Source organism: Nyctereutes procyonoides, unplaced genomic scaffold, assembly GCF_905146905.1.
Source record: "Nyctereutes procyonoides isolate TBG_1078 unplaced genomic scaffold, NYPRO_anot_genome, whole genome shotgun sequence".
Lineage (NCBI taxonomy): Eukaryota > Metazoa > Chordata > Mammalia > Carnivora > Canidae > Nyctereutes > Nyctereutes procyonoides.
Window position 1 is genome coordinate 10,117,663 of NW_026575044.1, and position 27,150 is coordinate 10,144,812.

The 27,150-nt window shown below is 38.9% G+C and overlaps 1 protein-coding gene across 4 annotated transcripts in view; it reads left to right on the plus strand.

Annotated features, from left to right (window-relative positions):
- The window catches only part of CNST (consortin, connexin sorting protein), a 123,206-nt gene that overhangs the window by 42,143 nt on the left and 53,913 nt on the right, over positions 1 to 27,150 (plus strand). For all 4 annotated transcript variants that reach the window (XM_055323760.1, XM_055323759.1, XM_055323761.1 and 1 more), the window contains exon 2: positions 8,430 to 8,855. In XM_055323760.1, coding sequence (XP_055179735.1) covers positions 8,480 to 8,855 — 376 coding nt within the window. In that variant the 5' untranslated portion in view covers positions 8,430 to 8,479. The remainder of the gene's footprint in view (positions 1 to 8,429; positions 8,856 to 27,150) is intronic.

Consider the following 27,150-nt stretch of genomic DNA (forward strand, 5'->3'; position numbering starts at 1 on the left):
ATTAAGGAAGGGAGGACTGAGAAGGATGAAACAAATTATACTTTCTTTACTCAAGTGAGCTGCAGCAAGGTTGTTTTGGACTTAGCAGTTACATGATTTCACTTAATTTCTTCTTTTTGAAAACTACTTTCTCTGTATAAATAAAAATCCATGTTGGTTGTTTTTTCCTTAGAATCATTACCTCACATTTGACTATAATTGATCATTTATTTTTCTTGTGTTTTCTTTTATATTCTTGTGTTTTGTTTTGTTTTGTTTTTTTAAGATTTTATTTATTTATTCATGAGAGACACACAGAGAGAGGCAGAGACACAGAGGGAGAAGCAGGCTTCATGCAGGGAGCCAACCTGGGACTTGATCCCGGGACTCCAGAATCATGCCCCGGGCTGAAGGCAGGCGCTAAACCGCTGAGCCACCCAGGGATCCCTATGCTTGTGGTTTTGTTATGTACTTTGTCATATGTTTATCTTCCTTCTGGCATAAATTTTTTATGACCTTTCTTGTTTCTGTATTAAGAATGAATTCCTTATTATGAAATGTTTTTTATTCTCATTGAAGAAATATGAGTATGCTCTGGTTAACTATACTATAGTTAGTATAGTACTATACTTTTTTTTTTAAGATTTTGTTTATTCATGAGAGACACAGAGAGAGAGGCAGAGACATAGGCAGAGGGAGAAGCAGGCTCCCTGCAGGGAGCCTGGTGTGGGACTCGATCCCAGGATCCTGGGATCACGACCTGAGCCAAGGCAGATACTCAACCACTGAGCCATCCATTTGCCTCTGTACTGTACTTTTAAAAATATTTATTTATTTACTTAGAGAGTGTGAGCAGAGGGAGAGGAGGAGAGAATTTCAAGCAGATTCCCCACTGAGCACAGAGCCAGACGCAGCACTCAGTCTCAGGCCCTTGAGATCACAATCTTAGCTGAAACCAAGGGTCACACGCTTAACTGTCTGAGCTACCCAGATGCCCCTGTACTGTACTATTATATAGAAATTGAAGTATTTAGAAAGATTACTGTATGGCTATCTTACTAGTTAGTTTGAATATCCGGAAGTACCCCGAAAAAGAGATGTCATGACCCTCAGTTTTACATTCTGAACACCAATGTACACAGGTACTTACAAATTGATTTCAAAAGTGTATAGTATTTATTTCCTTCAGTAGCTATTTACCTTGTTTAATTATAGTACTAATATCTTCAGCCAGGAAATGCCTACAGCATAATTTGTATTATCAAGGTAAGAGTCTGGGACGGAGTGAATACCGTGAGCCTTGCATGACTTTGGCTGTGGCACTGTCAAGACAATGTCATAGAGAGCAACATTGTCCTGTAGAAATATAATGTGAACCATATATAGCATTATTTCATAGTCACCACATTAAAAAGGCTTTTTAAAAGGTGAAATTAATTTTAATTATAGGGTTTACTTAACCCAGTAGATAAAAATATTATTTCAGCAGAAAATCAATATTCAAAAGTATTGGTGAACTATTTTACCTTCTTTGTCTTCATAAGTCTTTGAAATATGGTATGTATTTTACAAATACAGCACATCTCAATTTGGACACATCTTTTATTAGAAATCCTTGGTCTATATTTAGACTTCCTAAAACTTACAGGTGAGAAAGTAGATTCACATACCTAGTTTGTTCTAAACATACATAAGTTTTTCAGTAGCTGAATCAAAACCTGTTTTTAAATTTAAGTTAATTAAAAGTTAAATTAATTAAAATTAAAAGTAAAAATTCATTTCCTCAGTCTCACTGTGCATATTTAAAGTACTCAGTGACCATATATATGTGATTAGTGGATACTACATTGGACAACATAGGTATAGAATATAGCTCACAGCTGGAGATGTCAGCCAAGGGACCCTGGGTCAGGCTTAATAGTTTAGTTAAATTTTAACTAATGAGGGGAATGATACAAATTAGCAAAAATTATGATATTGAAATTATAGGGACATTTTAATGAAGTTGAAGTTTTATATGTCTGAGTTTCATATGACTGGCATTTTCAGAAAACTATCTGGAGATAATCACAAACTTTTCTGGTCCTTGGATGGTTGTCCTCGGGTTGAGATACTATTAATTCCAAATAGCCACCTTATAGCATATTGCTATTAGCAGGGTATGAAATCAGCCTAGTGAATCTTGATCAGCATTTTTAAAAATATGAAATAGTACTGAATAGAATGGAGAATGCATCAGAATGTGTTTAGTTTCAAGAAACCTTTCAGTTATATATATATATATATATTGTTGTTGTTGTATGTACAGGATCTCCGTGCAAAATGAATTCCTTATACTGGGTTGCAAAAGTTTTGAGACTCATTCCTCTGAGGCATACTTTTGATTGCTGATATACTGAATATTGTCTACAGGTACACATATCTAAACAAAGCATTAATCACAGAAGATCTTAGATTTAGCAATGAGATAGAAGTGTATTGGAATATGTGTAGCGAATATGATGGTAAAATGTAAAGTGACATATGTAATCCTCATAATAAACACAACAACATATGCATATGGTGACTTTCTTTCTCAATCCTGAGCTGACTAGTAGTAGCCAAATTTAAATTTGGGATTAATAGAATACCTTATTGGTTTGATAGCTGTCTTTAAATTTTAGGTTGACTGCGAAGGCATCAGATTTCAACTTGGGGTTGCATCTTAACTCTTAAGAATCTCGGTTTCAGGATGCTTGGGTGGCTCAGCAGTTGAGCATCTACCTTCAGTTTAGGGCATGATCTCAGTGTCTTGGGATTGAGTCCCACATTGGGCTCCCTGTGTGGAGCCTGCTTTCTCCCTCTGCCTATATCTCTGCCTCTCTCTCTCTCTCTCTCTCTCTCTCTCTCTCTCTCTCTCCCTCATGAATGAATAAATAAAATCTTTAAAAAAAAATCTCGGTTTCTTTCAAAAGTGAAAGTATGAGAACGGCTGGCTGGCTCAGTCAGTGAAACCTGAGACTCTTGATCTCAGGATAGTGAGGTCAAGGCCCACTTTGGGCATAGAGCTTGCTTTTAAAAAAAAAAAAAGTGAAAGTATGTATTTAGGCCTAATTTGTATGGATTATAGAAAAATTTCACTCAAAATCTCCTTAAAGTATTATTATTATTATTTTGAGTAGAGAGGAGGGGCAGAGAGAAAGAGGGAAAGAGAGAGAATCTTATGCAGTCTCCATGCCCAGTGTGAGCCTGAGGTGGGACGTGATCCCCAGACTCTGAGATCAAGACCTGAGCTGGAATCAAGAGTCTGACACTAAAAAAAAAAAAAAAAAGAGAGAGAGAGTCTAATACTTAATCGAGCAAGCCACTCAGGCATCCCTCCTTAAAGGATTTTAATAAAATATTGAGTAATACATATTTAGCCATCCCCATAGATTAAGTTTTTAGTTTGAGTGACAAGTGATGCTTAATCTCAGCAGATATCCATTAAGATGTATCAAAAGATGAATTCAAATTATACCTGGGATCAAGAATATTTCTGATAAAATACAGATTTCTTTTTTGTTAGTCTGTGCCTCTAAATTATTGGTTTATTTAAGGCTTCTTTCACAAAGCTTTGTGGTTTTTCAGGTTTTGTCTAAGCCTGACTTGGATATGTTTGCTTGAAATTCTCAGCTGTACAGAGTCAACTTGTCAAGTAGCTTTTGCACAGCATACATATTTGGAATGTGGTTTTCACATGAGAGGGTGGGAACTTGAACAGCACTCACTACCATGCTTTTAAAAGGCAAAATATGCCAGTCAGTGCTGTGTAGTCATTGTAGCTCTTAAGTACAAGGCCCAGGGCTAGGTATTGTGAAGAATAAAAACTCATGTGGCTGAGTTATGGGTATTCAAGTGGTTTCAAGCTAATCAGACATATCTGCAAAAATACGCAGTGGAGAGCAGTCTTTGTGAAGGACTGTGTGTGTGTGTGTGTGTGTGTGTGTGTGTGTGGTTCAGAGTGCTAACAAGCAGTACATTATGCCATAGGTCTCTGGAATGGAGACCTCAGGGAGGTACAGTGGAATGGCTTTTGAGCCAGGCCTTGAATAATTGCTATGTATCCAGTCAGAATAATTACAGGACATTGACACCTTGGAAAGACTTAGAGTTGGAGGAAGAGTTAATATTGGAAAGTAGTTTACAAAGTTACCTTTTGAGAATTAAATCATGTCCTCACAAAATAGTAAGAGGCAAAATGTCTTGAGGCCAAAAGGATTCTCAACAGAAAAAAGGTGAGCCATATAGGAAATGGTATTTTGTGTGCAGATCTAGCAATTGCTGGGAAAAGAAAGAAGTACTTCCAGGAACTTGAACTTCTTGGTCGTTAGAGATGTGTCCTCTGCTGTAGTGGAGTTTCTTCATCAAGGTATGCCACAGCTGGAGTGAAATACTCCTTTCAGTGACTTGCTCCCCAATGTCTACAGAGCGCACAGTGATCAAGAATATGGCCTCAGAATCATAGGTGCTCCATATTCTTTTTAGAAATGGAAGTAAGTTAGTTTAGAAACTTATTAGCTGAATGATGTGGTGAAATATGAAACCTGGTTTCTCTGTTAGTATAAATGGGATTAGGGCAGCCCCGGTGGCCCAGCGGTTTAGCGCCACCTTTGGCCCAGGCATGATCCTGGGGACCCCGGATCGAGTCCCACGTCCGGCTCCCTGCATGGAGCCTGCTTCTCCCTCTGCCTGTGTCTCTGCCTCTCTCTCTGCCTCTGTCTCTCATGAATAAATAAATAAAATCTTAAAAAAAAAAATACAGCGTGATCAGGGGCACCTGGGCGGCTCAGTCAGGTAAGCGTCTGCCTTCAGCTCAGGCCATGATCCTGGGGTCCTGGGATTGAGTTCCAGGTCACTTAACACTTCCTGTTAAGTGAGGAGTCTGCTTCTTCATCTCCCTCTCCCCATCCCCCACCACTCATGCACTCTGTCTCTGTCTCTCAAATAAATGAATAAAATCTTTTAAAAAAAGAATGTAAAGGAATTATTTAGAAGATAGCCAAGGCTGCTCATTTTTAAGGACTGACATTTTTCCTGCACAGACACATGAATCTCTTTTCACTGTTGTGATTAAGTATACATATTATATGCCATTTTAACGGATTTTCAGTATATGATGCAGTGGCACTAGTAATACCATCGCTGTTTTGTAACCATCACTGCTGCATTTCCAAACCTTTTCCATCACCCCAGGCAAAAATTGCAACCATTATGCAGGAACTCCCTTTTCTCCCCTGCCCTCCATCTCTCTTGTCTGTTTTCTGTCTCCATGAATTTGTCTGCCATAGAAATTTCATGAAAGTGGAATCATACTGTTTTCATCCCTTTGTGACAGACTAATTGCACTTGTATAATGTTGTCAAGGTTTTTCCATATTTTTACATGTATCAGAACTTCCTTCTTATGGCTAGATAATATTTCCTTGCATGAACGGACCCCTTTTGTTTATCTACTCATCTGTGAGTGATCATTTGGGTAATTTTCACTGTATTATCTACATGCACTTTATTTATTTACTTGTTTGTTGATTTATTGAAGTATAGTTGACATAAAATGTTACATTAGTTTCAGATGTTACAACATAATGATTTACACTAAGAATGTTATTACTGTGCTACCATGGTATTGTTATCATCTGTCACAACAAGATTATTACAGTATTATCTACTATATTCCCTATGCTGCACCCTTCATCCCTGTCACTTACTTATAACCGGAAATTTGCACTTCTTAATCACCTGCACCATTTTCGCCCCTACCCCAAGCCCTTCCTTCTGGCCATCAACAATTTGTCCTCTATATTTATGATTCTGTTTCTGCTTTTTGTTGTTGGTTGGTTGGTTGGTTTGGTTTCTAGCCTCCACATGTAAGTCAAATCATATCATCTTGTTTTTTTTCTATCTGACTCCTTTTACTTAGCAGTATACCCTCTAGGTCCATCTATGTTGTCATAAATGGCAAGATTTCATTCTTTTTTGTGGCTGAGTATTATTATGTTGTGTATATATACCACACAGTCTTTATCCATCTGTTGATCAATGGGTTGCTTAGGTTGCTTCCACAGTTGTTAACAGTGCTGTGATAGGAGCGCCTGGGTGGCTCAGTGGTTGAGCATCTGCCTTCGGCTCAGGTCATGATCCTGGGGTCATGGGATCGAGTCCTGCATCAGGCTCCCTGCAGGCTGTGTCTCTGCCTCTGTCTCTCATGAATAAATAAAACCTTTAAAAAAAAACAAAAAACAATGCTATGATAAACATAGGGGTGTATATATCTTTTCAAATTAGTGTTTTGGTTTTCTTTGGGTAAATACCCAGCAGTGGAATTACTGGATCATCTAATTTTTTGAGGAACCTCCATACTGTTTTCCAGAGTAGCTACACCAGTTTGCATTCCCACTAATAGTGCACAAGTGTTCCCATTTCTCCATATTCTTGTCAACTCTTATTATTTCTTATCTTTCTGATCCTAACCTTTAAGACTGGTGTGAGGTGATATCTCATTGTGGTTTGGATTTGCATTTCTCTGATGATGAGTGATGTTGAGCATCCTTTCATGTTTTGTTGGCCATCTGTGTGTTTTGTTTTTCATTTGTTTGCATTTTCATTGCTGTTGTTTTTGGAAGAATGTCTATTCAGGTACTCTGCCCATTTTAAATCAGATTATTTGGCTTTTTGGTGTTGTGTAAGTTCTTTATATATTTTGTATACTAACCCCTTATGAGATACAACATTTGCAGATATCCTCTCCTGTTCAGTAGGTTGCCATGTCACTTTGTTGGTTTCCTTCATTTGCAAAGGCTTTTTATTTTGATGTAGTCCCAATAGTTTATTTTGCTTTTGTTTTCCTTGTTTGTGATGATATATCTAGGAAGATGATGCTAAGGCTGATATCTAAGAGTATACTGGCTGTTTTCTTCTAGTACTTTTATGCTTTCAAGTTTCATATATAGGTCTTTTTAATCCATTCAGAGTTTATTTTTGTGTATATTTGGTGTGAGAAAGTGGTGCGGTTTTCATTCTTTAACATATGACTGTTCAGTTTTCCCCACAAGAGTTTGCCTTTTCTCCATTGTAGATACTTGCCTCCTTTGTCATAGATCAATTGACCATATCACTTTGGGTTTATTTCTGGGCTCTCTATCGTGTTCTATTGATCTTTGTCTGTTTTAGCTGCATACATTTTAAAAGTCATTCGGGCTTGGGTTCTCTCATGATAGTGATCTCAAAGACACTTGATTAAAATAGTAACTATTTTTAAATTAAAAAGTATACTCTAGGATTTATTTTAGGGCAATGATATAAGGAAAATGATACCAAACAAATTTAGATATTCTTATGTTTGCCAACAAGTACTTTTATGTCTGAATCAAATGAAATATTCCAGTTGCAAAATATGTTAAAAACATATAATACAATCAGTGCGGGGTTAATGTTTTATTTTGTGCTTTGTTTTCATGTTTTAAAAGAATTGTACTTTATAGATGTGTTTCTAAACACCAAATAAGAATTTATATTAATTTGCAGAATTTTGAAAGTCACTAACATTTTTCTCAGATTACAGGAATATTTGATTCAAACGCAGAATAATGATTGACAAGCAAAGAATTCCAAAATCTTGCTGACATTATTTTCCTTAAAATTTAATATATTTTTAGATGATAAGAGGGGATAAACATGTCTGATAAAAGGTTTGAAATCTATTTTCTATGTCTTTACAATGTTAGAAGGATCCTTGGAGCAGATTTAGATTTTCCAAGTCTAAACTAGCCTAGAGTTAATCATAGCCCTCTTTTTTTCTTTCTTTTTTTTTTTTAATTATATAAAAGGAATTTGCTGACAATTCTAAGGTACTTTCCAGGGCTTATTTTTAGTAAGTAAATGACATATAGAGAATAGAGTATAATATATAGAGTACAATAGAGTATAAATATATACTACCTGAATTTTTTTCTACATACCTTTTTTTATTTACTTTTCCAATATCTTTAAATGTGTTTGTTTCCAAATATTGCTGCTGTTCAGGCAGACAAAGGACTTTTTCAACGTACATTTGTCTGGGAAGTGTCTAGCAATAACATGAGGGATTGATTTTAGCAGATAACCTCATTGAACCATTAATTTATTTCATTAAGGCAATGGTCCCAACATCATGCACAGTAAAATACCTTAGAGAACTTAAAAAACATATCAGTAGCAGGGCTCCATGCTGGACAAACTCTTCAGGTAATAAACATGCAGCCAGGGGTGAGAACCGCTGTAGTAAAGCAAGAACCAGGTGAGGTTGGGTGGGGTTGTGAGTGGGGAAGAAGTAGAAATGAGCCTTGGTCTTTTCTGTCCTTTCCCTACTTAGAGTAAAACAGCTCAAGAGGAAATTCAAAGATCACTGAGAATCCAGAGTTGAAGCAGCCTTTTTTCTTTTTGTCTTTGTAGATATGGAAAGACTTGATTGAAACTTAAATGGTTCAACAAAAGATGCTCTGATGGATGACAGCGGAACTCCTACAGATAATCTGCAGATAGAGTCACAAGATGGGTGCCATCCCGGTGACGGTGTGGGACGCATAGTGACATGCTTGCCTTCTGCATCGGATGAAAATGAAAATCAGCTGGAGAGGGACGGGCACAAGTGTCTGAGCAGCGGTACCAGCGCCATGGGCAAACCTGATGTGCTTGCCCAGGACAGTATCAACAATAATGAAAACTGCCCACCAAGCTGTGAGGTGGCTGTGTGGGAGAGCTCGGAGGACACTTCCTGTGAAAGCCCCAGGGATGGGCAGGCCCTTGTGGGAAGGGACAGAAAAGTACCTGGAAAAAGAAGCACAAGAACCAAAAAAGGCATGACTAAGATACCACAAGGTATTTTTTTAAATTATTTTTTATGCTATTCTTCACCTAAAAATAAACTCTTCTCATTCCATATTCCATAAACTTGTATCATCCCAAGAGTCCTGCATCTTGCTTTACTTCTCTTAATATACTCTGGAGCTACTTCTGCAGCAGCATGAGTAGATCCAACTGTGTGGCGTTTCATACACGTGACATATTCCACAGTGTTCCATCCCATGGGTGTGCGTAATTATTTCACCACTTCTTTACAGCAATTCCCAGTAATTTGCTATAATAAATGTACTGAAATTGAAGTTATTTGTACATATTTTGTTCATTATTTTTTAAAAGATTTTGTTTATTTCTTTAAGAGCGTGTGTGAGCATACATGGGCAGGGGGAGGCACAGAGGAAGAGGGAGAAGGTGACTCCCCACTGAGCAGGAGCCCAACATGGAGCTTGATCCCAGGTCTCTGAAGTTATGACTTGTGCCAAAGACAGATGCTTAACTGACTAAGCCACCCAGGCACCCCCACACTTAGTATTTAAAATATATATAGTCTTCTTCCTTTATAAATTAGATCATTTTCTACCAGAATCAGCCCTAGAAATTTCCTTCTGTCATCACTGTGGCTCTTATCTCTCATCTGTGAGTTTTTGTGCTGGTACAGTTCAGGGTTTTTTAAAATTTATTTTGTTTGAGAGAGTGAGAGAGAGCAGTGGAAAGGGCAGAGGGAGAGGGAGAATCTCAAACAGACTCTATGCTGAGTATGGAGCCCAACGTAGGGCTTGATCTCCCAACGTTTTATTTATTTGTTTATTTATTTATTTATTTATTTTTGAGAGAGTGCAAGGTGCTGGTACGGTTTTAAAATCTTTATAGAGGGATCTCTGGGTGGCGCAGCGGTTTGGCGCCTGCCTTTGGCCCAGGGCGCGATCCTGGAGACCCGGGATCGAATCCCACGTCAGGCTCCCGGTGCATGGAGCCTCTCCCTCTGCCTGTGTCTCTGCCTCTCTCTCTCTCTCTCTGTATGACTATCGTAAATAAATTAAAAAAAAATCTTTATAGAATCTTTCCAAGTCACTTAGTAAGTGAATAATATGCATTAACATATATTAATCTTATATCAATGATATATCAGTGTTGAACAGGACATCTAGCTTTCTTTGTATCACTTTGGTTACAAAGTAATTCAGAGTAATTCTTTTCTCTTTTTGTATCTTTCTTTTGTTTTATGTTTGTTTTTTGGTTTTGGGGGGATTTTTGGCAGAGTATTTGTCCTGTGGTATATAGTTTGGCAAAGTTTGGAACTATGGACTTTTTTTTCCTTAATCACAGGGAACCCTGGGGCAAAGGCAGCCTGTGGTTATTTGCCATCAGAAACACGTGGAACTAGAGAGTTCTGGCACATCCGAGGCTGAGGCCGGGACTCTAGTGTAGCATGGCCTCACCTCAGCCACGTCTTTGCAGAAGGCTCCAGAGAACCAAGGACAGTGTCTCCTCATCTTCTACTGCTTAGAAATATAGTCCATTTATCCATATCCTGTTTCTTGTTTTTTTAATTTGGAGTAAAAGATGAAACTTTCCAGTTTCTACACCTTGATCCTTATTTATTCAGTAAAGTGATTTGATAACTTTTTAATGTAGCTCCTTAGTTAGGCTTTCCACTTTTCACTGATCCCTTCATTTTTGCTTTTCTTTAGTATGCTTAAAGAAAATTAAAATAATTTTTGAAAAGACATATAGAAAGCCTTTTCTTAAAAGACCTAAAATAAGCAGATGATGTATGTAGTGCTATTTGTATATAAATTGATTTATCCAATAACTATAATTCAAGAGCAATTTGACTATGCCTCTCTAATGTGTTTTTAAGAACTGGGACCTAGTTGCATATGTATATGGGTCAATCGTAGCTTCAAGATTATGGCTCCTTATATTCCTTCTTTCCATGACCTTATTCCATTTGCCGTAGGTGTGATTATATTATTTAAAGTTATGTTATTTATTAGCCATTGAGCAGATATGTATTTTGAAATATATGATTTATAAAACTTAGGAATAGTCTTTATACAGATTAGCTGTAAAATTATTTTATATATCTTAAATAAAATTAGTTTAAAACTGTAAGAAAATTAGGAGTTGCAAAACCTACATTCAATTACCTCTGGTTCTAGGTCATTTGGTGAGACTTAACCATTTTGTACTCTTGTTTTCTCAAATGTATAATGATGATGTTCATCTGTATATATCTATAAAAAATTCCTTTCCAAGCTATGAATTCCTTAGATTCCTTTTTTTTTTTTTTTTTTAGGATTTTTATTTATTTAGTCATGAGAGACATGGAGAGAAGGCAGAGACATAAGCAGAGGGAGTAGCAGGCTTCTCACAGGGAGCCCAATGTGGGACTCAATCCTGGAACTCTGGGATCACGCCCTGAGCCAAAGGCAAACGCTCAACTGCTGAGCCACCCAGGCATCCCAATTCCTTAGATTCCTGAACAGAGATGGTTTGGTCTAAACTTGATTAAAATTTGGTGATTCACTTCTGTATCCATATAGGGTTTTTTTTTTTATATGTAAGGGGTACATTTTTATTTGTACATTAAGTTTTGTTGTTAAATTAAAAGAAGATAAGTTTGGGTGGGCAGAAGGATTTTAAGCTGAGTGGAAAGATTTCCAGGAGAGCAGAATTACTTCTCTCTAGACCTGGAAGGCACCTGGCATGCGAAGCTTTAGGATGGCCTAAGGGCTCTTCTCACTCTACCCTGAGAGATTGCAGAAGCCTGTCCTCTTAATACTTACCCTATCACCAGGTACAAGTGATCATATCTCCCTCAGATCTCTCTGGTTAGTCTGTTTCTCTTCATCTCCACTGCCACCATTCAACGCCATCATCTTCAGCTGGAGTAAAGCTGCCTAAAGATGTCTCCATCTTGTCACTCCCAGATCCATTTCCTATGTCAGAGCAAACAATGCAGAGTGTCCATACATATTCTAAGATCCTAAGTAAATAAAATTTCAAAATTTTGCAAACGAGTACTTTTCTAATAATAGCTTTTCAAATGTGAAATGATATATAAAACATGATATTCAATTCCAGACCAGAAATAAGTTTTTTATAGATAGGTGTTCTTTCAACAATTAAAAAAAAAAAAAACACGTTAAGATGAATATATTTACTCTTATGCCTCTATACCTAGTTTAATTTGTAATAATTTTTCATGTATCTGAAAGCTAGTACTGGAAAAATAGTTGAGCAATAATATTAGGAGATGTCATTTACAGGTTTTTCTGAAGGCAGCACTCTGTTAACCTGCTAAAACCTTGAACTCAGCCTCACAGAAGTCCAGTTGCCATTATATTATGAGATTTTCTTTCCTTAAAATAGTTGAATCCCTTTAATATAGTCAACTAAGCAGGGTTTCAATCTCCATTACAGCAAATTTTCACTATAGTTGAATCTGGCGTGGCTTTAAGTAAATACCTTAAAGACAAATGAAAATTAGTCTATAAATTTTTAACAGCTTGGGGCACCTAGGTGGCTTAGTGGGCTAACTGTCCAATTCTTGATTTCAGCTTAGATTGTGATCTCAGGGTCTTGAAATCAAGCCCCCAACCCCGTTGGGCTCCCTGCTGGGTGTGAAGCGTGTTTGAGATTCTCTCTCTCCCTCTGCCCTCCTCCCCCATTTTTTAAACAGCTTTATCGAGGTATTCACATACCATACACTTCAGTTACTTAATATGTACAATTCATTGATTTTTCGTATATTAACCAAAGCTGTACAACCATTACCACCTTTGATTTTAGAACATTTTCATCATCACACAAAGAAACCCAAAGCCTATTAGTGGGCACTCCCTATTTTCCACTGAGCCATCCCAGCCCTAGTCAACCACTAATCTACTTTCTTTCATTATAGATTTATCTCCTCAGGACATAAATGTAAATGGAATCGTACAATATACGGTCTTTTACGACTGGCTTCTTTCACTTAGCATAATGTTTTCAAGATCCATCCGTATTGCACCCCCACATATCAGTACTTTTTTCCTTTTTTTTTTAAACATTTATTTGTTTGTTTGAGAGAGTGTGCACGCACAGCAGGGGGAAGGGCGGAGGAAGAGGGAGAAGCAGGCTCCCCACTGAGCCCAGAGCTCACATATGGGGCTTAATCCCAGGACCCTGAGATCAGTGACTTGAGCCCACGGCAGACACATAACCGACTGCCTCACTTTATTCCTTTTTATTGTCAATTAATATTCCATTGCAATAGATATACCACATTTTCATTTATCTATTTGCTGATGGGCATTTGAACTGTTTCTACTTTTTGGCTATGCTGAATAATGCTCCAAAGAACATTACCATACAAGTTTTTTATGTGGACATATGTTTTCTTTTCTTTTCTTTTTTTTTTTTTTTTGATTATGCCTAGGAGTAGAATTCCTGCATCATAAATAAACACTTTGTTTAACTGTTGTAGGTAGGACCTGCTGAACTATCTTCCTGAACTATCTTCCACTGTGGCTACACCATTTACATTCTCACCAGCAACATATGAGGGTTATAATTTTTCCATATCCTCTCCAACACTTGTTAATATCTGATCCTTTGATTTTTTTGCTACAGTCTCTCTTTTTTTTAATTTTATTTATTTATTCATGAGAGGCACATAGAGAGAGGCAGAGACATAGGCAGAGGGAGAAGCAGGCTCCCTGCGGAGAACCCGATGTGGGACTCCATCCCAGAACTCTGGGATCATGTCCTGAGCCGAAGGCAGATGTTCAACCACTGAGCCACCCAAGAGTTCCTCTACAGTCTTTTTTTTTTTTTCAGATGTAACTCACATGCCATAACATTCATCTTCATAAAGTATACAGCTTCCTGGTTTTAATATATTCACATAGTTATACAACCATCACTAGTATGTAATTCTAGAATATTTTATCCTCCTCAAAAGAAATCCTGTACCCATAAGAAGTCACTCCCCATTTCTCTATCCCCCCACCCCACCCCCTGGCAACCATTAACCCATAAATTTTGTGTGATTGTAAAAGACAAGTTCAGATTAAGCTCTGATGCTTGCCATCAGACGTACTTTATTTACTCAGTCACCTTAGTATCTAAGCATTTAACCAAACATTTCAGCAAATGGCAGGAAGCCAGAGATAGGCAGCAAATAGAAATTGAGAAAGGAAGAACTTACAGATTGACTTGCAGCGCTCACTGGTCAATGCCCTGGCTTGTTCCCCTGACGGCCTCAAGCTGGAGGTGGGGAGAGGGTGGGTGACAAGAAGGGCATGAAAGCTAGAGGAAAACAAATCTTGGGAATGCATCTATGGCTGGAGTCAGGTTTACAGAGTGAAAAGAGTATAGACTTTGGCCCTGCCTTTTCCTACCTCTGTGACCTTTGAAAAGTAACTCCTTTCCCTGAGCCTGTTGCCTTATCTGTAGGTGGGCTGATCCTACCATTTCTACAAGACTGTCCTTAGAATGAGTGATCCTGTAGGCACTTTATCAAGTAGACAGCCGAAATTAAGTGCTTCTAGATAGTACTTGTCTTGTTGTGTGTCACAGGATGATTTCTGAGTGCCTCAACCCAGAGCAACATTCAACAAAATTAAGAAATTGGTTTAATTTTGACTCTAACACCATCTTACCTCTTTTGTCAGTATCTTTCTTATCTCCTGAGATCTTTTTAATACTCTCTTTTCAGGTTTACCTGTCCCTGCCTTGCTCCCCTAAGGTGTATTCCAAGAATTGTAATTCCAGGGCCACCCTGGCTTAATTTTAGGTATCACATGCCTGCTGGCAAGTTAACTGCTATCTAAAGTAATAACTGGTAATGCTGTAAAAGTAACTGGTAGTGCAAATGCGAAATTTATTTTTGTTTTGTTTTGTTTTCCAAATTTAAATTTCACATATCTGACTTCAGCCATAGGCAGACCTTTATAGTTGGCCCCTATATGCCTAGGGGCATATAGGGATGCCAAATGCCTAGTGGAGTAATGTATATGTTATAGTTTTGGCCAGGATTGATGGGATTGATGTGGACTTTGGTGAACAAGACTATGGATACTTACCTAAGAGCATTCGAATTAAAAAGTGTATAGGTGGCAGCCCAGGTGGCTCAGTGGTTTAGCCCCTGCCTTCAGCCCAGGGCCTGATCCTGGAGACCTGGGATTGAGTCCCAGGTCAGGCTCCCTGCATGGAGCCTGCTTCTCCCTCTGCCTGTATCTCTGCCTCTCTCTCTGTATCTCTCATGAATAAATAAAATCTTTAAAAAAAAAAGTGTAAAGGCCTGGTAAAACTTGTCTAAGAATGATAGACTCTGGTATTGATATTTTGGGGTTATAACCCATTCTGTTCATTAGGTAGGTAAATGAACAATCTAACTTGCTTGCAGACTATACACTAAACTTTCAAGATTCTTCAGGATTCTGAGGTCCTGGTTTACCTTATCTTTGCTTCAGCTCTTTTAAATTAAAATTTCTTTAGAAAGTGACCTGCAGAAACAGTATCCTCTCTTTTTACTCTTCCCTCAGGGATTGATCAAAGAAGACAGATCCTATCTCCTCTGAAAGGTAACTGTTTCCTAGGTAACAATAGAATAAAAGACTTTTGATTTACTTAGATTCAAATAATTGTAGAATCAGAAGGGACTTTAAGGTTCCTAGCCAAAATTCTCTTTATTTAAAAAAAAGCCCCAATATTAAAAGTACATTTAGGTTTCTATTGCTGCCATAACAAATTACCACAACCTTGGTGGCTCAAAACCAACATACATTCATTACCATCCAGTCCTGTGGGTCAGGAATCTGACAGGGGTCTCAAGGTGTCAGCAGGGCTGGATTCTTTTCCTGAGGCTGTAGGGGAAATTGAGCTTCCTTGCCTTTCCGGCTCTTAGGTACTGCATTTCTCAGTTTGTGGCTGCCCTTCCACAGTTTCATAGCCAACATGCGACTCCCTCCACGTGTAAAGGCCCACCCAGATAATTTAGGATAATCTGCTTTTTTTAAGGTCAACTAATTAACCAACAACCTTAATCCCATCTGCAGCCTAATTCCCCTTTGTGACATAATGTGACATATTTATGGTGATTAGAACATGAATATCTGTGGGGGCCATTAGTCTTCCACCACAAAAATATTTTAAGATAGACTAAATGATGACTTTATATAAGAGAAGAATTCTTCCCCTTATAATTTTTTTTACATTATTCTATATAACCATACAGAGTTACTTAGTCAACAGACATTTATTGAGCATTGTTGTGTATGCAAGGCACTATAACATTGTTGGTGAACCTGCCATTGAGTTTTGTGTGTTTGAGTATGGGAACCAAGTAACTAACAAGTTCAGTCTAGCCATATGGAGTCATTACTGGTACTAGGAGCTGTGGAAATATTGTCCTTGGTGGGTTATGGAAGGCTTCTAGGAGGAGTTGATGAGATTGGACATCTAAGCTGATCTGAGGACAAATAAGTGCTAGCTAAGGAAAGGAAATGGGGATAGAGGGCAAAGGAAAGACCTCAGAGGTAGCAGGCACATTACAGACAAAAGCCCAGAGGATTCTGAGAAGGGAATACCCCATGTTTCAGCAACTCTCAATATTCAGTTTGTCTGGAGCAGAATAGAAAGGAAGAATGAATCTAGGGGAAAAAGTAGAGAGTACAACAGTAGAGAGACTGAAGCTCGAGAGATTAACAAGGTCCAGGTTATAAAGAATTATTGTTTTGTAATAACCAGTCTGGGCCTTCCCAGCAGGTCTGAACAGGATTGATGTGATGTGAGTTGCAGTTTTTTAGAAAGATCGCTCAGTCTACAATGTGGAGAATGGGTTAGAATACTAGAAGATTAGAGGCAGTACAACTGATTAAGGGGCCTTTGCAATAATCTATGCAGGGGATGCTGCTAGTGGTCCTTACTGAGGGAGTAGCTGTGGGGCTGGAGAGAAGTAAGTGGGCTCAGAGTTATTAAGGGGGTGGAATTAACTGGTCCAGGTCATATATTAGGTGTAGAAAAGAGTCCACGATTAACCCAGTTGTGTGGTTTAGGGGACAGATGCATGATAATGCTGCTTACAGAGGGTGGGAATATAGAAAGACAGGGAGCAACTGTGGGAAGAGGAGGGCAGAAAGCAGTGTGGTGATTTGGAGTCAGGTGTTTGGGATCCTTTAGACATCTAAGTGGGCATGTTGAACAGGCAGTTGGTCTAGATCTCAGGACTCTGATCTTGGCTAAAGATGTAGCTTTGGGAAAGCTAGAAAGGATCTTGAAAATGGCCTACTTTAACCTCTTTTTAAAATTTATTTTAAAATTTACTTTCATTTTTCTAAATTTTACTGGTTAATTTATTGATTTTTACTTACTAGATCACCAGTTTATTATGAAAGGATATAACTCAGGAACAGCCAGATGAAAGAGATGCATAGGACAAGGTCTGGGGAAAGGGCGGGGAGCTATCCACTCCCTTTCCAGGTGCACTTCTCTCCCACATCTCAATGTGTTCACCACCCAGAAGGTAGACTACCCTTAATTTTTATAAATATGGAGATTCAGGTTTACTCTATAAAGTGCCTTGTCCATCTCTGCAGGAGATAAGGGGGAAAAATAGGATGTGAACCCATGGCTTCTAGTGAGCCAGATGTGTTTCCTGTGTAGCAGAGTTCTGCTTGTCCTGCTAAACAGTGAGTTTCTCTCGATAGGATTAATAATAATGGCGATGGTATTTCTCCAACTTTCATTAACATTCCCCTGTGTAAATATTTTCCAGGCAATAGGAATACAGCAATAACAAGACAGCTGATGCTCTAACCCTCATGGACTCCTCCTGGAGTTCAGTGGGAAGGCAAGTGTTAAGTCAAATAATAGAATTATCCCAAGGGTGCATGGTACTTGAAGTCCATGCTGAGAGCAGTGGCTTAAGGCAGGAAAGAACACAAATTCAGTGTGTGGGATGGAGGGAGCAGTTTGGAGGATGATGGGCATGAGCTTCAAGTATAGTCTCCTAGGTATTCTGACCATGAATGAAATAGTGGAAAACTTCCATGAACAGCTCAGGTGAGGGTTTGGGGAAACATGTCACCCTCTTCTGAGGATGATCCTAACTTGGTAGCTAGAATGGTAGAAATGTAACCTGTACCATCCTCTAGTCCTTCCAACAGACTGTGCCATTTCCAGGAGCATTGGGAATGGTGTTTGTTGACATTGAAAACACAAATATGTGGGAAGGGACAGTAGAATATAATCAAAAAGCAGAAAATTGAAGAATTTTACATAGTCTGGTGTTATCTGTTACTGCATTAACAAATATTCATAAAATTTAGCAGCTTAAAATGACACACATTTATAGTTTCATGGTTTCTGTGGGTCAGGAATCTGGGTGTGGCTTAGCTTCTTGTCTCTGGCTTAAGTCTCATGAGATTCCAGTCAAGCTATTGGCCAGGCCTGCAGTCATGTCAAGGCTTGGACTGGGCCTGGAGAATGTGCTTCCAAGCTCACTCAGACGGTACATAATCGGCCTCAGTCCCTCCCTGTGTGGCTTACCTCCCAGTACTTTACCTCATGCCTTACACCATGTCAGCTGGCTCTCCCCAACGGTAGCAATGCAAGAGAGAGCACCCCAGTGAGAAGCCACACTTTTTTTTTTTTAAGTAAAGTCTATGCCCAGTGTGGGACCTGAACTCAGCTCCGAGACGAAGAGCCACATGCGTGCTCCACTGACTGAACCGCCCCCAAAAACACTTTTTTTTAAAGTGTAATTTTAAAAGTGACATTCTGGGGTACCTGGGTGGCTCACTGGGTTAAGCGTCCAACTCTTGGTTTTGGCTCAAGTCATGATCTCAGGGTGGTGAGATGGAGCACTGGTTCTGGCTTCCCATTCAGCAGCAGAGTCTGCTTGAGTATTTTCTCTCTCTCTCTCTCTCTCTCACCCTCTTCCTCTCCCACCCCTCCCCCCACTCACACACGCATTCCCTTTCTCTCTCTCGTAAATAAAGAAAATCTTTTTTTTTTAATTTTTTTTTTTATTTATTTATGATAGTCACAGAGAGAGAGAGAGAGGCAGAGACACAGGCAGAGGGAGAAGCAGGCTCCATGCACCGGGAGCCCGATGTGGGATTCGATCCCGGGTCTCCAGGATCGCGCCCTGGGCCAAAGGCAGGCGCCAAACTGCTGTGCCACCCAGGGATCCCTCTATAAAGATTTTAAAACTGTACCAGCACCTTGCACTCTCTCAAAAATAAATAAACAAACAAACAAAAATCTTTTAAAAAGTGACAGAATGTCACTTTTCCCATGTTCTGTGTTAGATAGGTCACTGGGTCCAGCCCATACTGGGAGAGGATTCTCCAAGGGCATAGATATTCAGAGGCGGGTCACTGGAGACCTCTCCCAGGTTACTCCTACATTCAGTCTGCCAGGAGAGCCCTGTGTCTCCCGAATATGACAGCAGTCCTGCCAGAAGGTAATGGTACTTCTAGCCACATTCTTTTTGGTCTGAGCGCCTTTCTCTGAGATTGCTGGTGGGACTCAGGAGACTCTGTGGCATAGACAGGCTGGTCAGACAACTTTCTGCTTCTTATCTAGGTATTTTTTTCATGATTTCAGTCATGCTCTGTTAGCTATATAGAAAGATGGTGAAAAAGAAGGGAATTCCTCTCAATCTGGCCTTTCAAATTCTTTCCAGAAACTACCATTCTCCATCAAGTCTCTATAATGTGATATTCTTATATAAAGAAAAGTTGAGAAATCTGCACCTCCAAAAATGTATATATTTTTCTGCAATTAGACATATATAGTGACACAAGCACAAATGAAGACTTTTGTCTTTATTTTACTAAGAATACTGTGTTACTGATTTCACAGAACTCAGCTTAATGAAAGCATAAATTCAGGTAGGATGTTTAGGGACTTGGCTTCTCAGTTTTCTACTGTTAAAGTCGAGCTTTCCAAAATTGTCCCTTTTGCTTTTTGGATTTTTTGTTTTGTTTTGTTTACTCCAACTGTTGTTTGCTCATAATCTCTACAAAGAGTACATGTCTTTTTACCTTTATTTATTTAAAATAACTTTCTGAGCATCATTCACAGAGTCAAAACTAATTAAAAGGGTTTTTTTTTCTTGTTTTGTTGTGTTTTTAACCAAGTTATTACATCCAACTGGCTTCTAATCGTGAAAAAAGCATAAACAGGCATTTGAAAAATGTAGCTATATGATCAGAAGCAGGTAGAGGGTATAGCCATACAATAGAATATTATTTGGCAATAAAAGAATAAAGTACTGGGGCACCTGGGTGGCTCAGCTGGTTGAACATCAGAGTCTTGATTTCAGCTCCAGTCATGATTCAGGGTCATGAGACGGAGCCCTGCATTGGACTTTGCACTGGAGCATGGAACCTGCTTGAGATTCTCTCTCTCCTCCCTCTGCTCCTGCCCCCTCCTCCTGTGTATGCACTTTCTCTCTAAAAAAGAATAAAGTACTGACACATACTACAACATGAAAACCTTACCCTCAGTGAATGAAGCCACAAAAGACCATGCATACATTGTATGATTCCATTTATATGAAATATCCAGAGTAGTCAATTCCTTAGAGACAGGAGGTAGATCAGTGGCTACCTAGGGCTGGGAACATTGGGAGAAATAAAGAAATTGGGTGCTAAACAGTATAGGGTTTCTTTTTTGGGTAATAAAAACTTTGTAAAATTGATTGTGGTGATGGTTGCACACCACTGAATATACTAAGCCATTGAACTGTATGGACACTTTAATTATTATATGTCTGTAAAACAGTTTTGAAAAAAGCAATTTGGGGTGGTAGTTGGCTTGGTGATATGAAGAAATGGTTGGGGTGTGGTCCTTTGTCTCTTAAAAATTTACAGATTATTGGCATAATGGAATGTGACAACCTTTTTTGTAAACTCCAAGAAATTCGGCATGTTTCTGTTTTTCTTTTGACTTATTAAAGGTTCAGAGTTAACTCCTGGCTTTCTAAATTTTTCTTTCTTATATAATTCCACTAATTGCAAAGAGAATCTCTGATGTCAGTAGCTTTTAGAGAATTACAGAATATTAAGGGAGGGGAGGGAGGCTTTAAGGAAAATTTAGCAATCCAGTTTCCTTTGGGTGTTTAGGTCCTCCCTCTTCTTCCACAAATAGGCACTTTTTAAGTTTTGAATTTAAATGTATACCTTTATATTTGTTAGAGAAATAAAATACGTGTAATTTCAGTTTATAAGAAGATCATGTTTCTTATAGGCCACATCAAATTTGAGAATTTTGTTTATCCTAGAGAACCAAGGAATATTTTATATTTGATAGCTGATGAATTCAATATGCTTGGAATGAACTGAAAAATATGGTAAAATTTAGGCTTTTTGAGATTAGCAGTGCACTTCTAAAGGAAAAATAACATATTAATTGCATTTGAACTTTGGTAGTGCTTAAGATAAGAGAAAACTTTGGTATTTGTCTGTAGTCATGGATGAAAAGTCTAAAAACTAGCATAATTAATTGTATGCTTAGAGAAATCTTCATTTTTAGTTTTTAGTAAAATGAGTTAAGTACAAAATGTCTAACTAAGCAGACTTCTAAGAAGAAAATTAGGGAATCCAATCCAGCTGGCTGACATATTACACATAATTTAGAACTAAATCCCAGCAATATTTATGTGTACTAATTATGCCTTGAATATGAATTGAAAACAGCCTGGACCACACTCTAGAAAGTGGTAGAACTTGAGGGAATAGCTGTGATAGGAAGGGTGTCACTTAGAACTGCTAGTGGGATTATATGCTTTTTCAATTGACGAGTCAGTGGATGTGGAAACGGGCTTTTAACAGTGCATCTGAGCATCATGGGCATGCGTCTGTTGAACTACCTTTGAGTTTCTTGAAACCCTTTTTCAGATCTGCTGTGTATTTGTAAGTCTAAATATTGAGTTCAGGATATTCAGACAGTTTGTATCTTAAGTGAGCCTTTTATATGAAAGGAGAAAAGAAATAATGGTCTTTGAGTTCAAGGCTGTCTGGCTGGAGGCAGCAGTGCGTGCATATCGAGTTAGGCTTATGATAGATCTAGACAGCAGTTAGGCTCGGCTCATGAACAATCCTGATGAGTAAATAGAGCTCTGCTTCTTTAAGAGCTTTAGCAGAGCAAACAAGCTGTAAAAAGGACTGTTCCTTCCACTCAAGAGAAGCATCTTTCATGGCATCTACCTGAGAGGAAAATAACATTCTTTTGAAGGTTTATATTGTGCTGTGTAATGCACCATGGAATCTCTACAATGGTGCATTGCCACCAACGCACTGAAAACATTGGTGATTTAGCTAACGCCTGGAGTGGTCTCTCAGCCTTCTTTGAGTTCTGACCCTCTCAATAGTCCTGAAACATTAAGGAATTTTCATAAAGCCCAGTGTCTGTATTTATGTCGTCCTGTCCCAGTATTGACACTGACTGAAATCACCTGCCTGACACTCAGTCAAGAGACCGGTGCTGCCACTTTTAGTGTGTACTAAACACTGGGTGTCCGTCATGTGTCACTTTATGTCATCCTTAGCCATTCGTTTATGAGGAGTTGGGTCACTTCCTTTAGTCCCAGGGCAGCTTGACTGTGGCCTCAGCTCCCAGCCTCTGCTGTATGCTGTTTCCTCTGAAGGCAGAGGAATGTGTGGGGTGGAGCAGGTGGTAATTGTGCCATGATTAAATAAGGTATCCCTTTGACCCCAGGTCAGGTCACAAGGAAGTTGGCTCATTTTCAGATTTATCTCACTCATAACACTAGTATCTAGTGTTGGGGAGAAGGAAGGAATACTTCCTTTTTACAAAGTTTAAAAGGAAGTATTCCTTCCTTTTCATACTTAACTGCTTAGCCAGTGATCAGGGATATTTAAATATGAGTGCTCTCCTCTCCATTTTTATGGCACTAACCACCTCACAGTGAGGAAATGTAGAAGGAAAAAGGGGCGAACCACAGAGAGTCTACCATCAGAACTACATAAAACATTATTAAAAAGTCTTTCTTTAAAAAAAAAAGTTTTATTTATTTATTTTAGAGAGACACCTTGTGTGAGCAGTGGGGAGGGGCAGAGGGAGAGAAGCAGACTCCAGGCTGAGTAGGGAGCCCGACCTGGTGCTAGATCTCAGGACCCCAAGGTCACTATCTGAGCCAAAACCAAGAGTCCACCAATCAACTGACTGCACCCCCGAGGGGCCCCTAAAAATTATTTCTGATCCATCTTCCAAAATTACGCCCAAGGTATGCATCAGTATAAACAAGTCAGGCGGTTTGAGGAATTCAGTTATGTAATAACTCTAAGAATCCTAACACGAAATCACAGAAATGAAGGTGCTTTTTTTCCCTTTTATTGTTTTTTTTCCTTTTATTGTTTTAATATTGCAGCAAAATATGTATAACGTGAATTTGCTATTCTTTCTTAAGATTTTATTTATTTATTCATGACAGACACAGAAAGAGAGAGAGAGGCAGAGACACACGCAGAGGGAGAAGCAGGCTCCATGCAGGGAACCCGACGTGGGACTCAGTCTTGGGTCTCCAGGATCACACCCTGGGCCAAAGGCGGCACTAATCTGCTGAGCCACCGGGGCTGCCCAAATTTGCTATTTTAAGAGTACAGTTTAGAGTCATTAATTACATTCATAATGTTGCATAACCATCACCACCCTTTCCAAAATTTTTATCACTCAAAGCAGAGACTCTGTGAACATTCAGTAATAGCTCCACATCCCTCCTCCCATCCCCCCAGGTAACCTCAGTTCTGCTTTCTCTCTGTATGAATTTCCTGTTGTAGATTTTCATCTAAGTACAATCAGACAATAATTTATTTTTATGTTACTGGCTTATTTCACTTAGAACAATGTTTTCAAGTTCACCCATGTTGCAGCACATATATACCACGATTTGTATATCCATTCATCTTCACCTTTTAGCTAATGTGAATAATGCTGCAAGGTGCTTGGGTGACTCAGTCACTTGAGCATCTGACTCTTAATTTCAGTTCAGGTCATGATCTCAGGGTCCTGAAATCGAGCCCCGAGACACATCGGGCTCTGCACTCAACAGGGAGTCTGCTTGTCCCTCTCCCTCTTCTTCTCCCCGCCCTGCTTGCTCACTCCCTCTCACTCTATCTCTAAAATAAATAAATTTAAAAATCTTTTGAAAAATGTGAATAATGCTGCTTTGAACATTGGCATACGTATATCTGTTTGAGTGCCTTTATGCCTAGAAATATACCTGGTTTGTATATATGTACCTAGAAATGGAATTGCTAGATCATATGGTAATAAAGCTTAATTTTTTGAGGAATTGTCAAACTGTCCTCTGTAGCAGCTGCATCATTGTACATGCCTATTAGGGATGCACAAGTGTTCTAGTTTCTCTCCGTCCTGTTTGTCTGATGATTGCCATTGTTAGGTGTCCATCTTACCCGTGGATAGCGATGCTATGGGCTAGAAATACTACCAGCCACTTACTGATATTACTTGAGGTGGCCCCCACAGACATTTCCCTGACCAGAGACAACGTTGTGGTTGGACAGGACCTTGCAGTTCTGATTACAATTACAAGACACACCTCAGGGCAGCCCGGGTGGCTCAGTGGTTTAGCACCGCCTTCAGCCCAGGGCCTGATCCTGGAGACCCGGGATTGAGTCCCACGTCAGGCTCCCTGCATGGAGCCTGCTTCTCCCTCTGCCTGTGTCTCTGCCTCTCTGTCTCTCATGAATAAATAAATTTTTAAAAAAATCTAAAAAAAAAAAAAAAAACAAGACACACCTCAGTAACAACCATTAGTGAACTTTGAAAAAACAAGGGTTGTAATTTATAAGTTTTGGAGGGTACATTACATGCTCAAAGCCACGCAGCAATATCACCTATAGAAAAAGGGAGGGAAAACAGACTGGAGTTTTGCCTTTATTTGGTGGAGGATAGAGCACCTAGGACTTTGTGGGTGAATTTAAAACATAAGAGCAGGAAATAAAGCACAGGAAGGGAGAAGGGATCAGTCAAATGGTCAGTTATCCAGGTCAACCAGGGCTTTGTGAAAAGGGGAACTACATGGGTGGGTGGCCTGGCTCTTCATCTAGTTGTGTAACTGGCAGCATGTTTATTCCAGACTGGTTTTTATAGGCAAACCAAATGATCAGGCTTATACTATAGTCATAGTAATGGATATAAACTGGCATCTCGTTGTGGATTTGATTTGCATTTTCCCAGTGGCTTGTGATATTCAACATCTTTTCATGCTTATTGTCCATTTGTGTATCTTCCTTAGCGATACATCCATTCAAGTCCTTTGTTCATTTTTGAATTGGGTTGTTTGTTTCATTATTGTTCAGTTGTAGGAGTTCTTTATCTATTCTAGATATTAATTCCTTATCAGATTTAGGACTTGAAGATATTTTCTTCCATTCTGTGGATTGTCTTTTCACTCACATTTTAGTTTTAACATTCATTCACAGAATGTTTTTAATTTAAATAAACAATTTATCTAGTTTTTTTTCTTTTATTTGCTGTGCTTTTGATGCCTTATCCAAAAAATCATTGGCAAATCCAATGTGAAGAAAATAACTCCCCAATGTTTTTTTCTAAAAGTTTTATAGTTTTAGCTCTTTATTTAGGTCTTTGATCCACCTAGAGAGAGAGAGCTCTAGGAGGGAGGGACAGTGGGAGAGAGAATCTTAAGCAGGCTCCATGCTCAGTGCAGAGCCCAGTGCAGGGCTCCATCTCACAACCCTGAGATCATGACCTCAGCCGAAATCAAGAGTCAGTCACTCAACCAACTGAGCCACCCAGGCAACCCATCTTTGATCCGTTTTTAGTTCCTTTTATATATAAGTAAGGATCCAACTTCATTCTTTTACATGAAGATAACCAGTTGCCCCAGCAGTCTGTTGAAAAAACTTCTTTTCACATTGGATGACCATAGCACCCTTGTCAAAAATGAATTAACTATGAATATGAGAGTTTATTCTTGGGTTCTCAATTCTGTACCATTGGTATGTATGTAATAGGTCTATCCTTATGCCAATACCACAGTGTGTTTTTACTGTAACTTTATAATAAGTTTTGAAATCTGGAAGTATGAGTCCTCTAATTTTGTTAATTTTCAAGACAATTTTGGCTACTCTGGGTCCCTTGAAATTTTATATGAATTTTAGGATATTGTCTTCTTTTTTAGCAGAAAACACTGTTGGGATTTTGATTTGGATTACACTGAATCTGTAGATTGTTTGGTGGAATTGCCATCTTTTTATTAATAATAAATTTATTTTTTATTGGTGTTCAATTTGCCAACATACAGAATAACACCCAGTGCTCATCCCGTCAAGTGCCCCCCCGTCAGTGCCCGTCACCCATTCACCCCCACCCCCCGCCCTCCTCCCTTTCCACCACCCCTAGTTCGTTTCCCAGAGTTAGGAGTCTTTATGTTCTGTCTCCCTTTCTGATATTTCCCACACATTTCTTCTCCCGGAATTGCCATCTTAACATTAAATCTTATAATTCATGAGCAGTGCATGTCTCTCTATTATTTTTACCTTTTTTAAAAGATTTTATTTATTTATTTATTTGAGAGAGAGAGAGCGCACGTTCAAGCACAAGCAGGGGGAGGGTTAGAGACAGTAGGAGAGGGAGAGGGAGGAGAAGGCTCCCTGATGAGCAGAGAGCCTGACATGGGGCCAGATCCCAGGACCCTGGGATCATAACCAAAGCCAAAGGCAGATGCTTAACTGACTAAGTCACTCAGGTGCCCCTTATTTTTATCTTCTTTAATTTCTTTCAGTATTGTTTTGTGGTTCTTAGTGTACAAGACTTGTTTCACTGTGTTTAAATTTATTCCTAGGTATTTTATTCTTTTTGATGCTATTGTAAATGGAATTGTTTTCTTAACTACCTCTTCCAATTGTTCAGTACTAGTGTATAAAAATACAGCTGATTTTTGCATTTGATTTTTTATGCTGTAAATTTGTTGAATTGATTTATTAGGCCTAATAATTCTATCTGTGGATTCTTTTTTTTTAAGATTTTATTTATTTGTACATGAGAGACACAGAGAGAAGCAGAGACATAGGCAGAGGTAGAAGCAGGCTCCCTGTGGGGAGCCTGTTGTGGGACTTGATCCTAGGTTCCTGGGATCATGACCTAAGCCAAAGGCAGACGCTCAACCTTTGAGCCCCCAGGTGCCCCGTTATGTATGGATTCCTAAGGGTTTTCTAGATGTAAGATTATGTTATCTGCAAATAGAGATAGTTTTACTTCTTCCTTTCCACCTTGAATGCCTTTTATTTCATTTTGTTCCTTAAATACT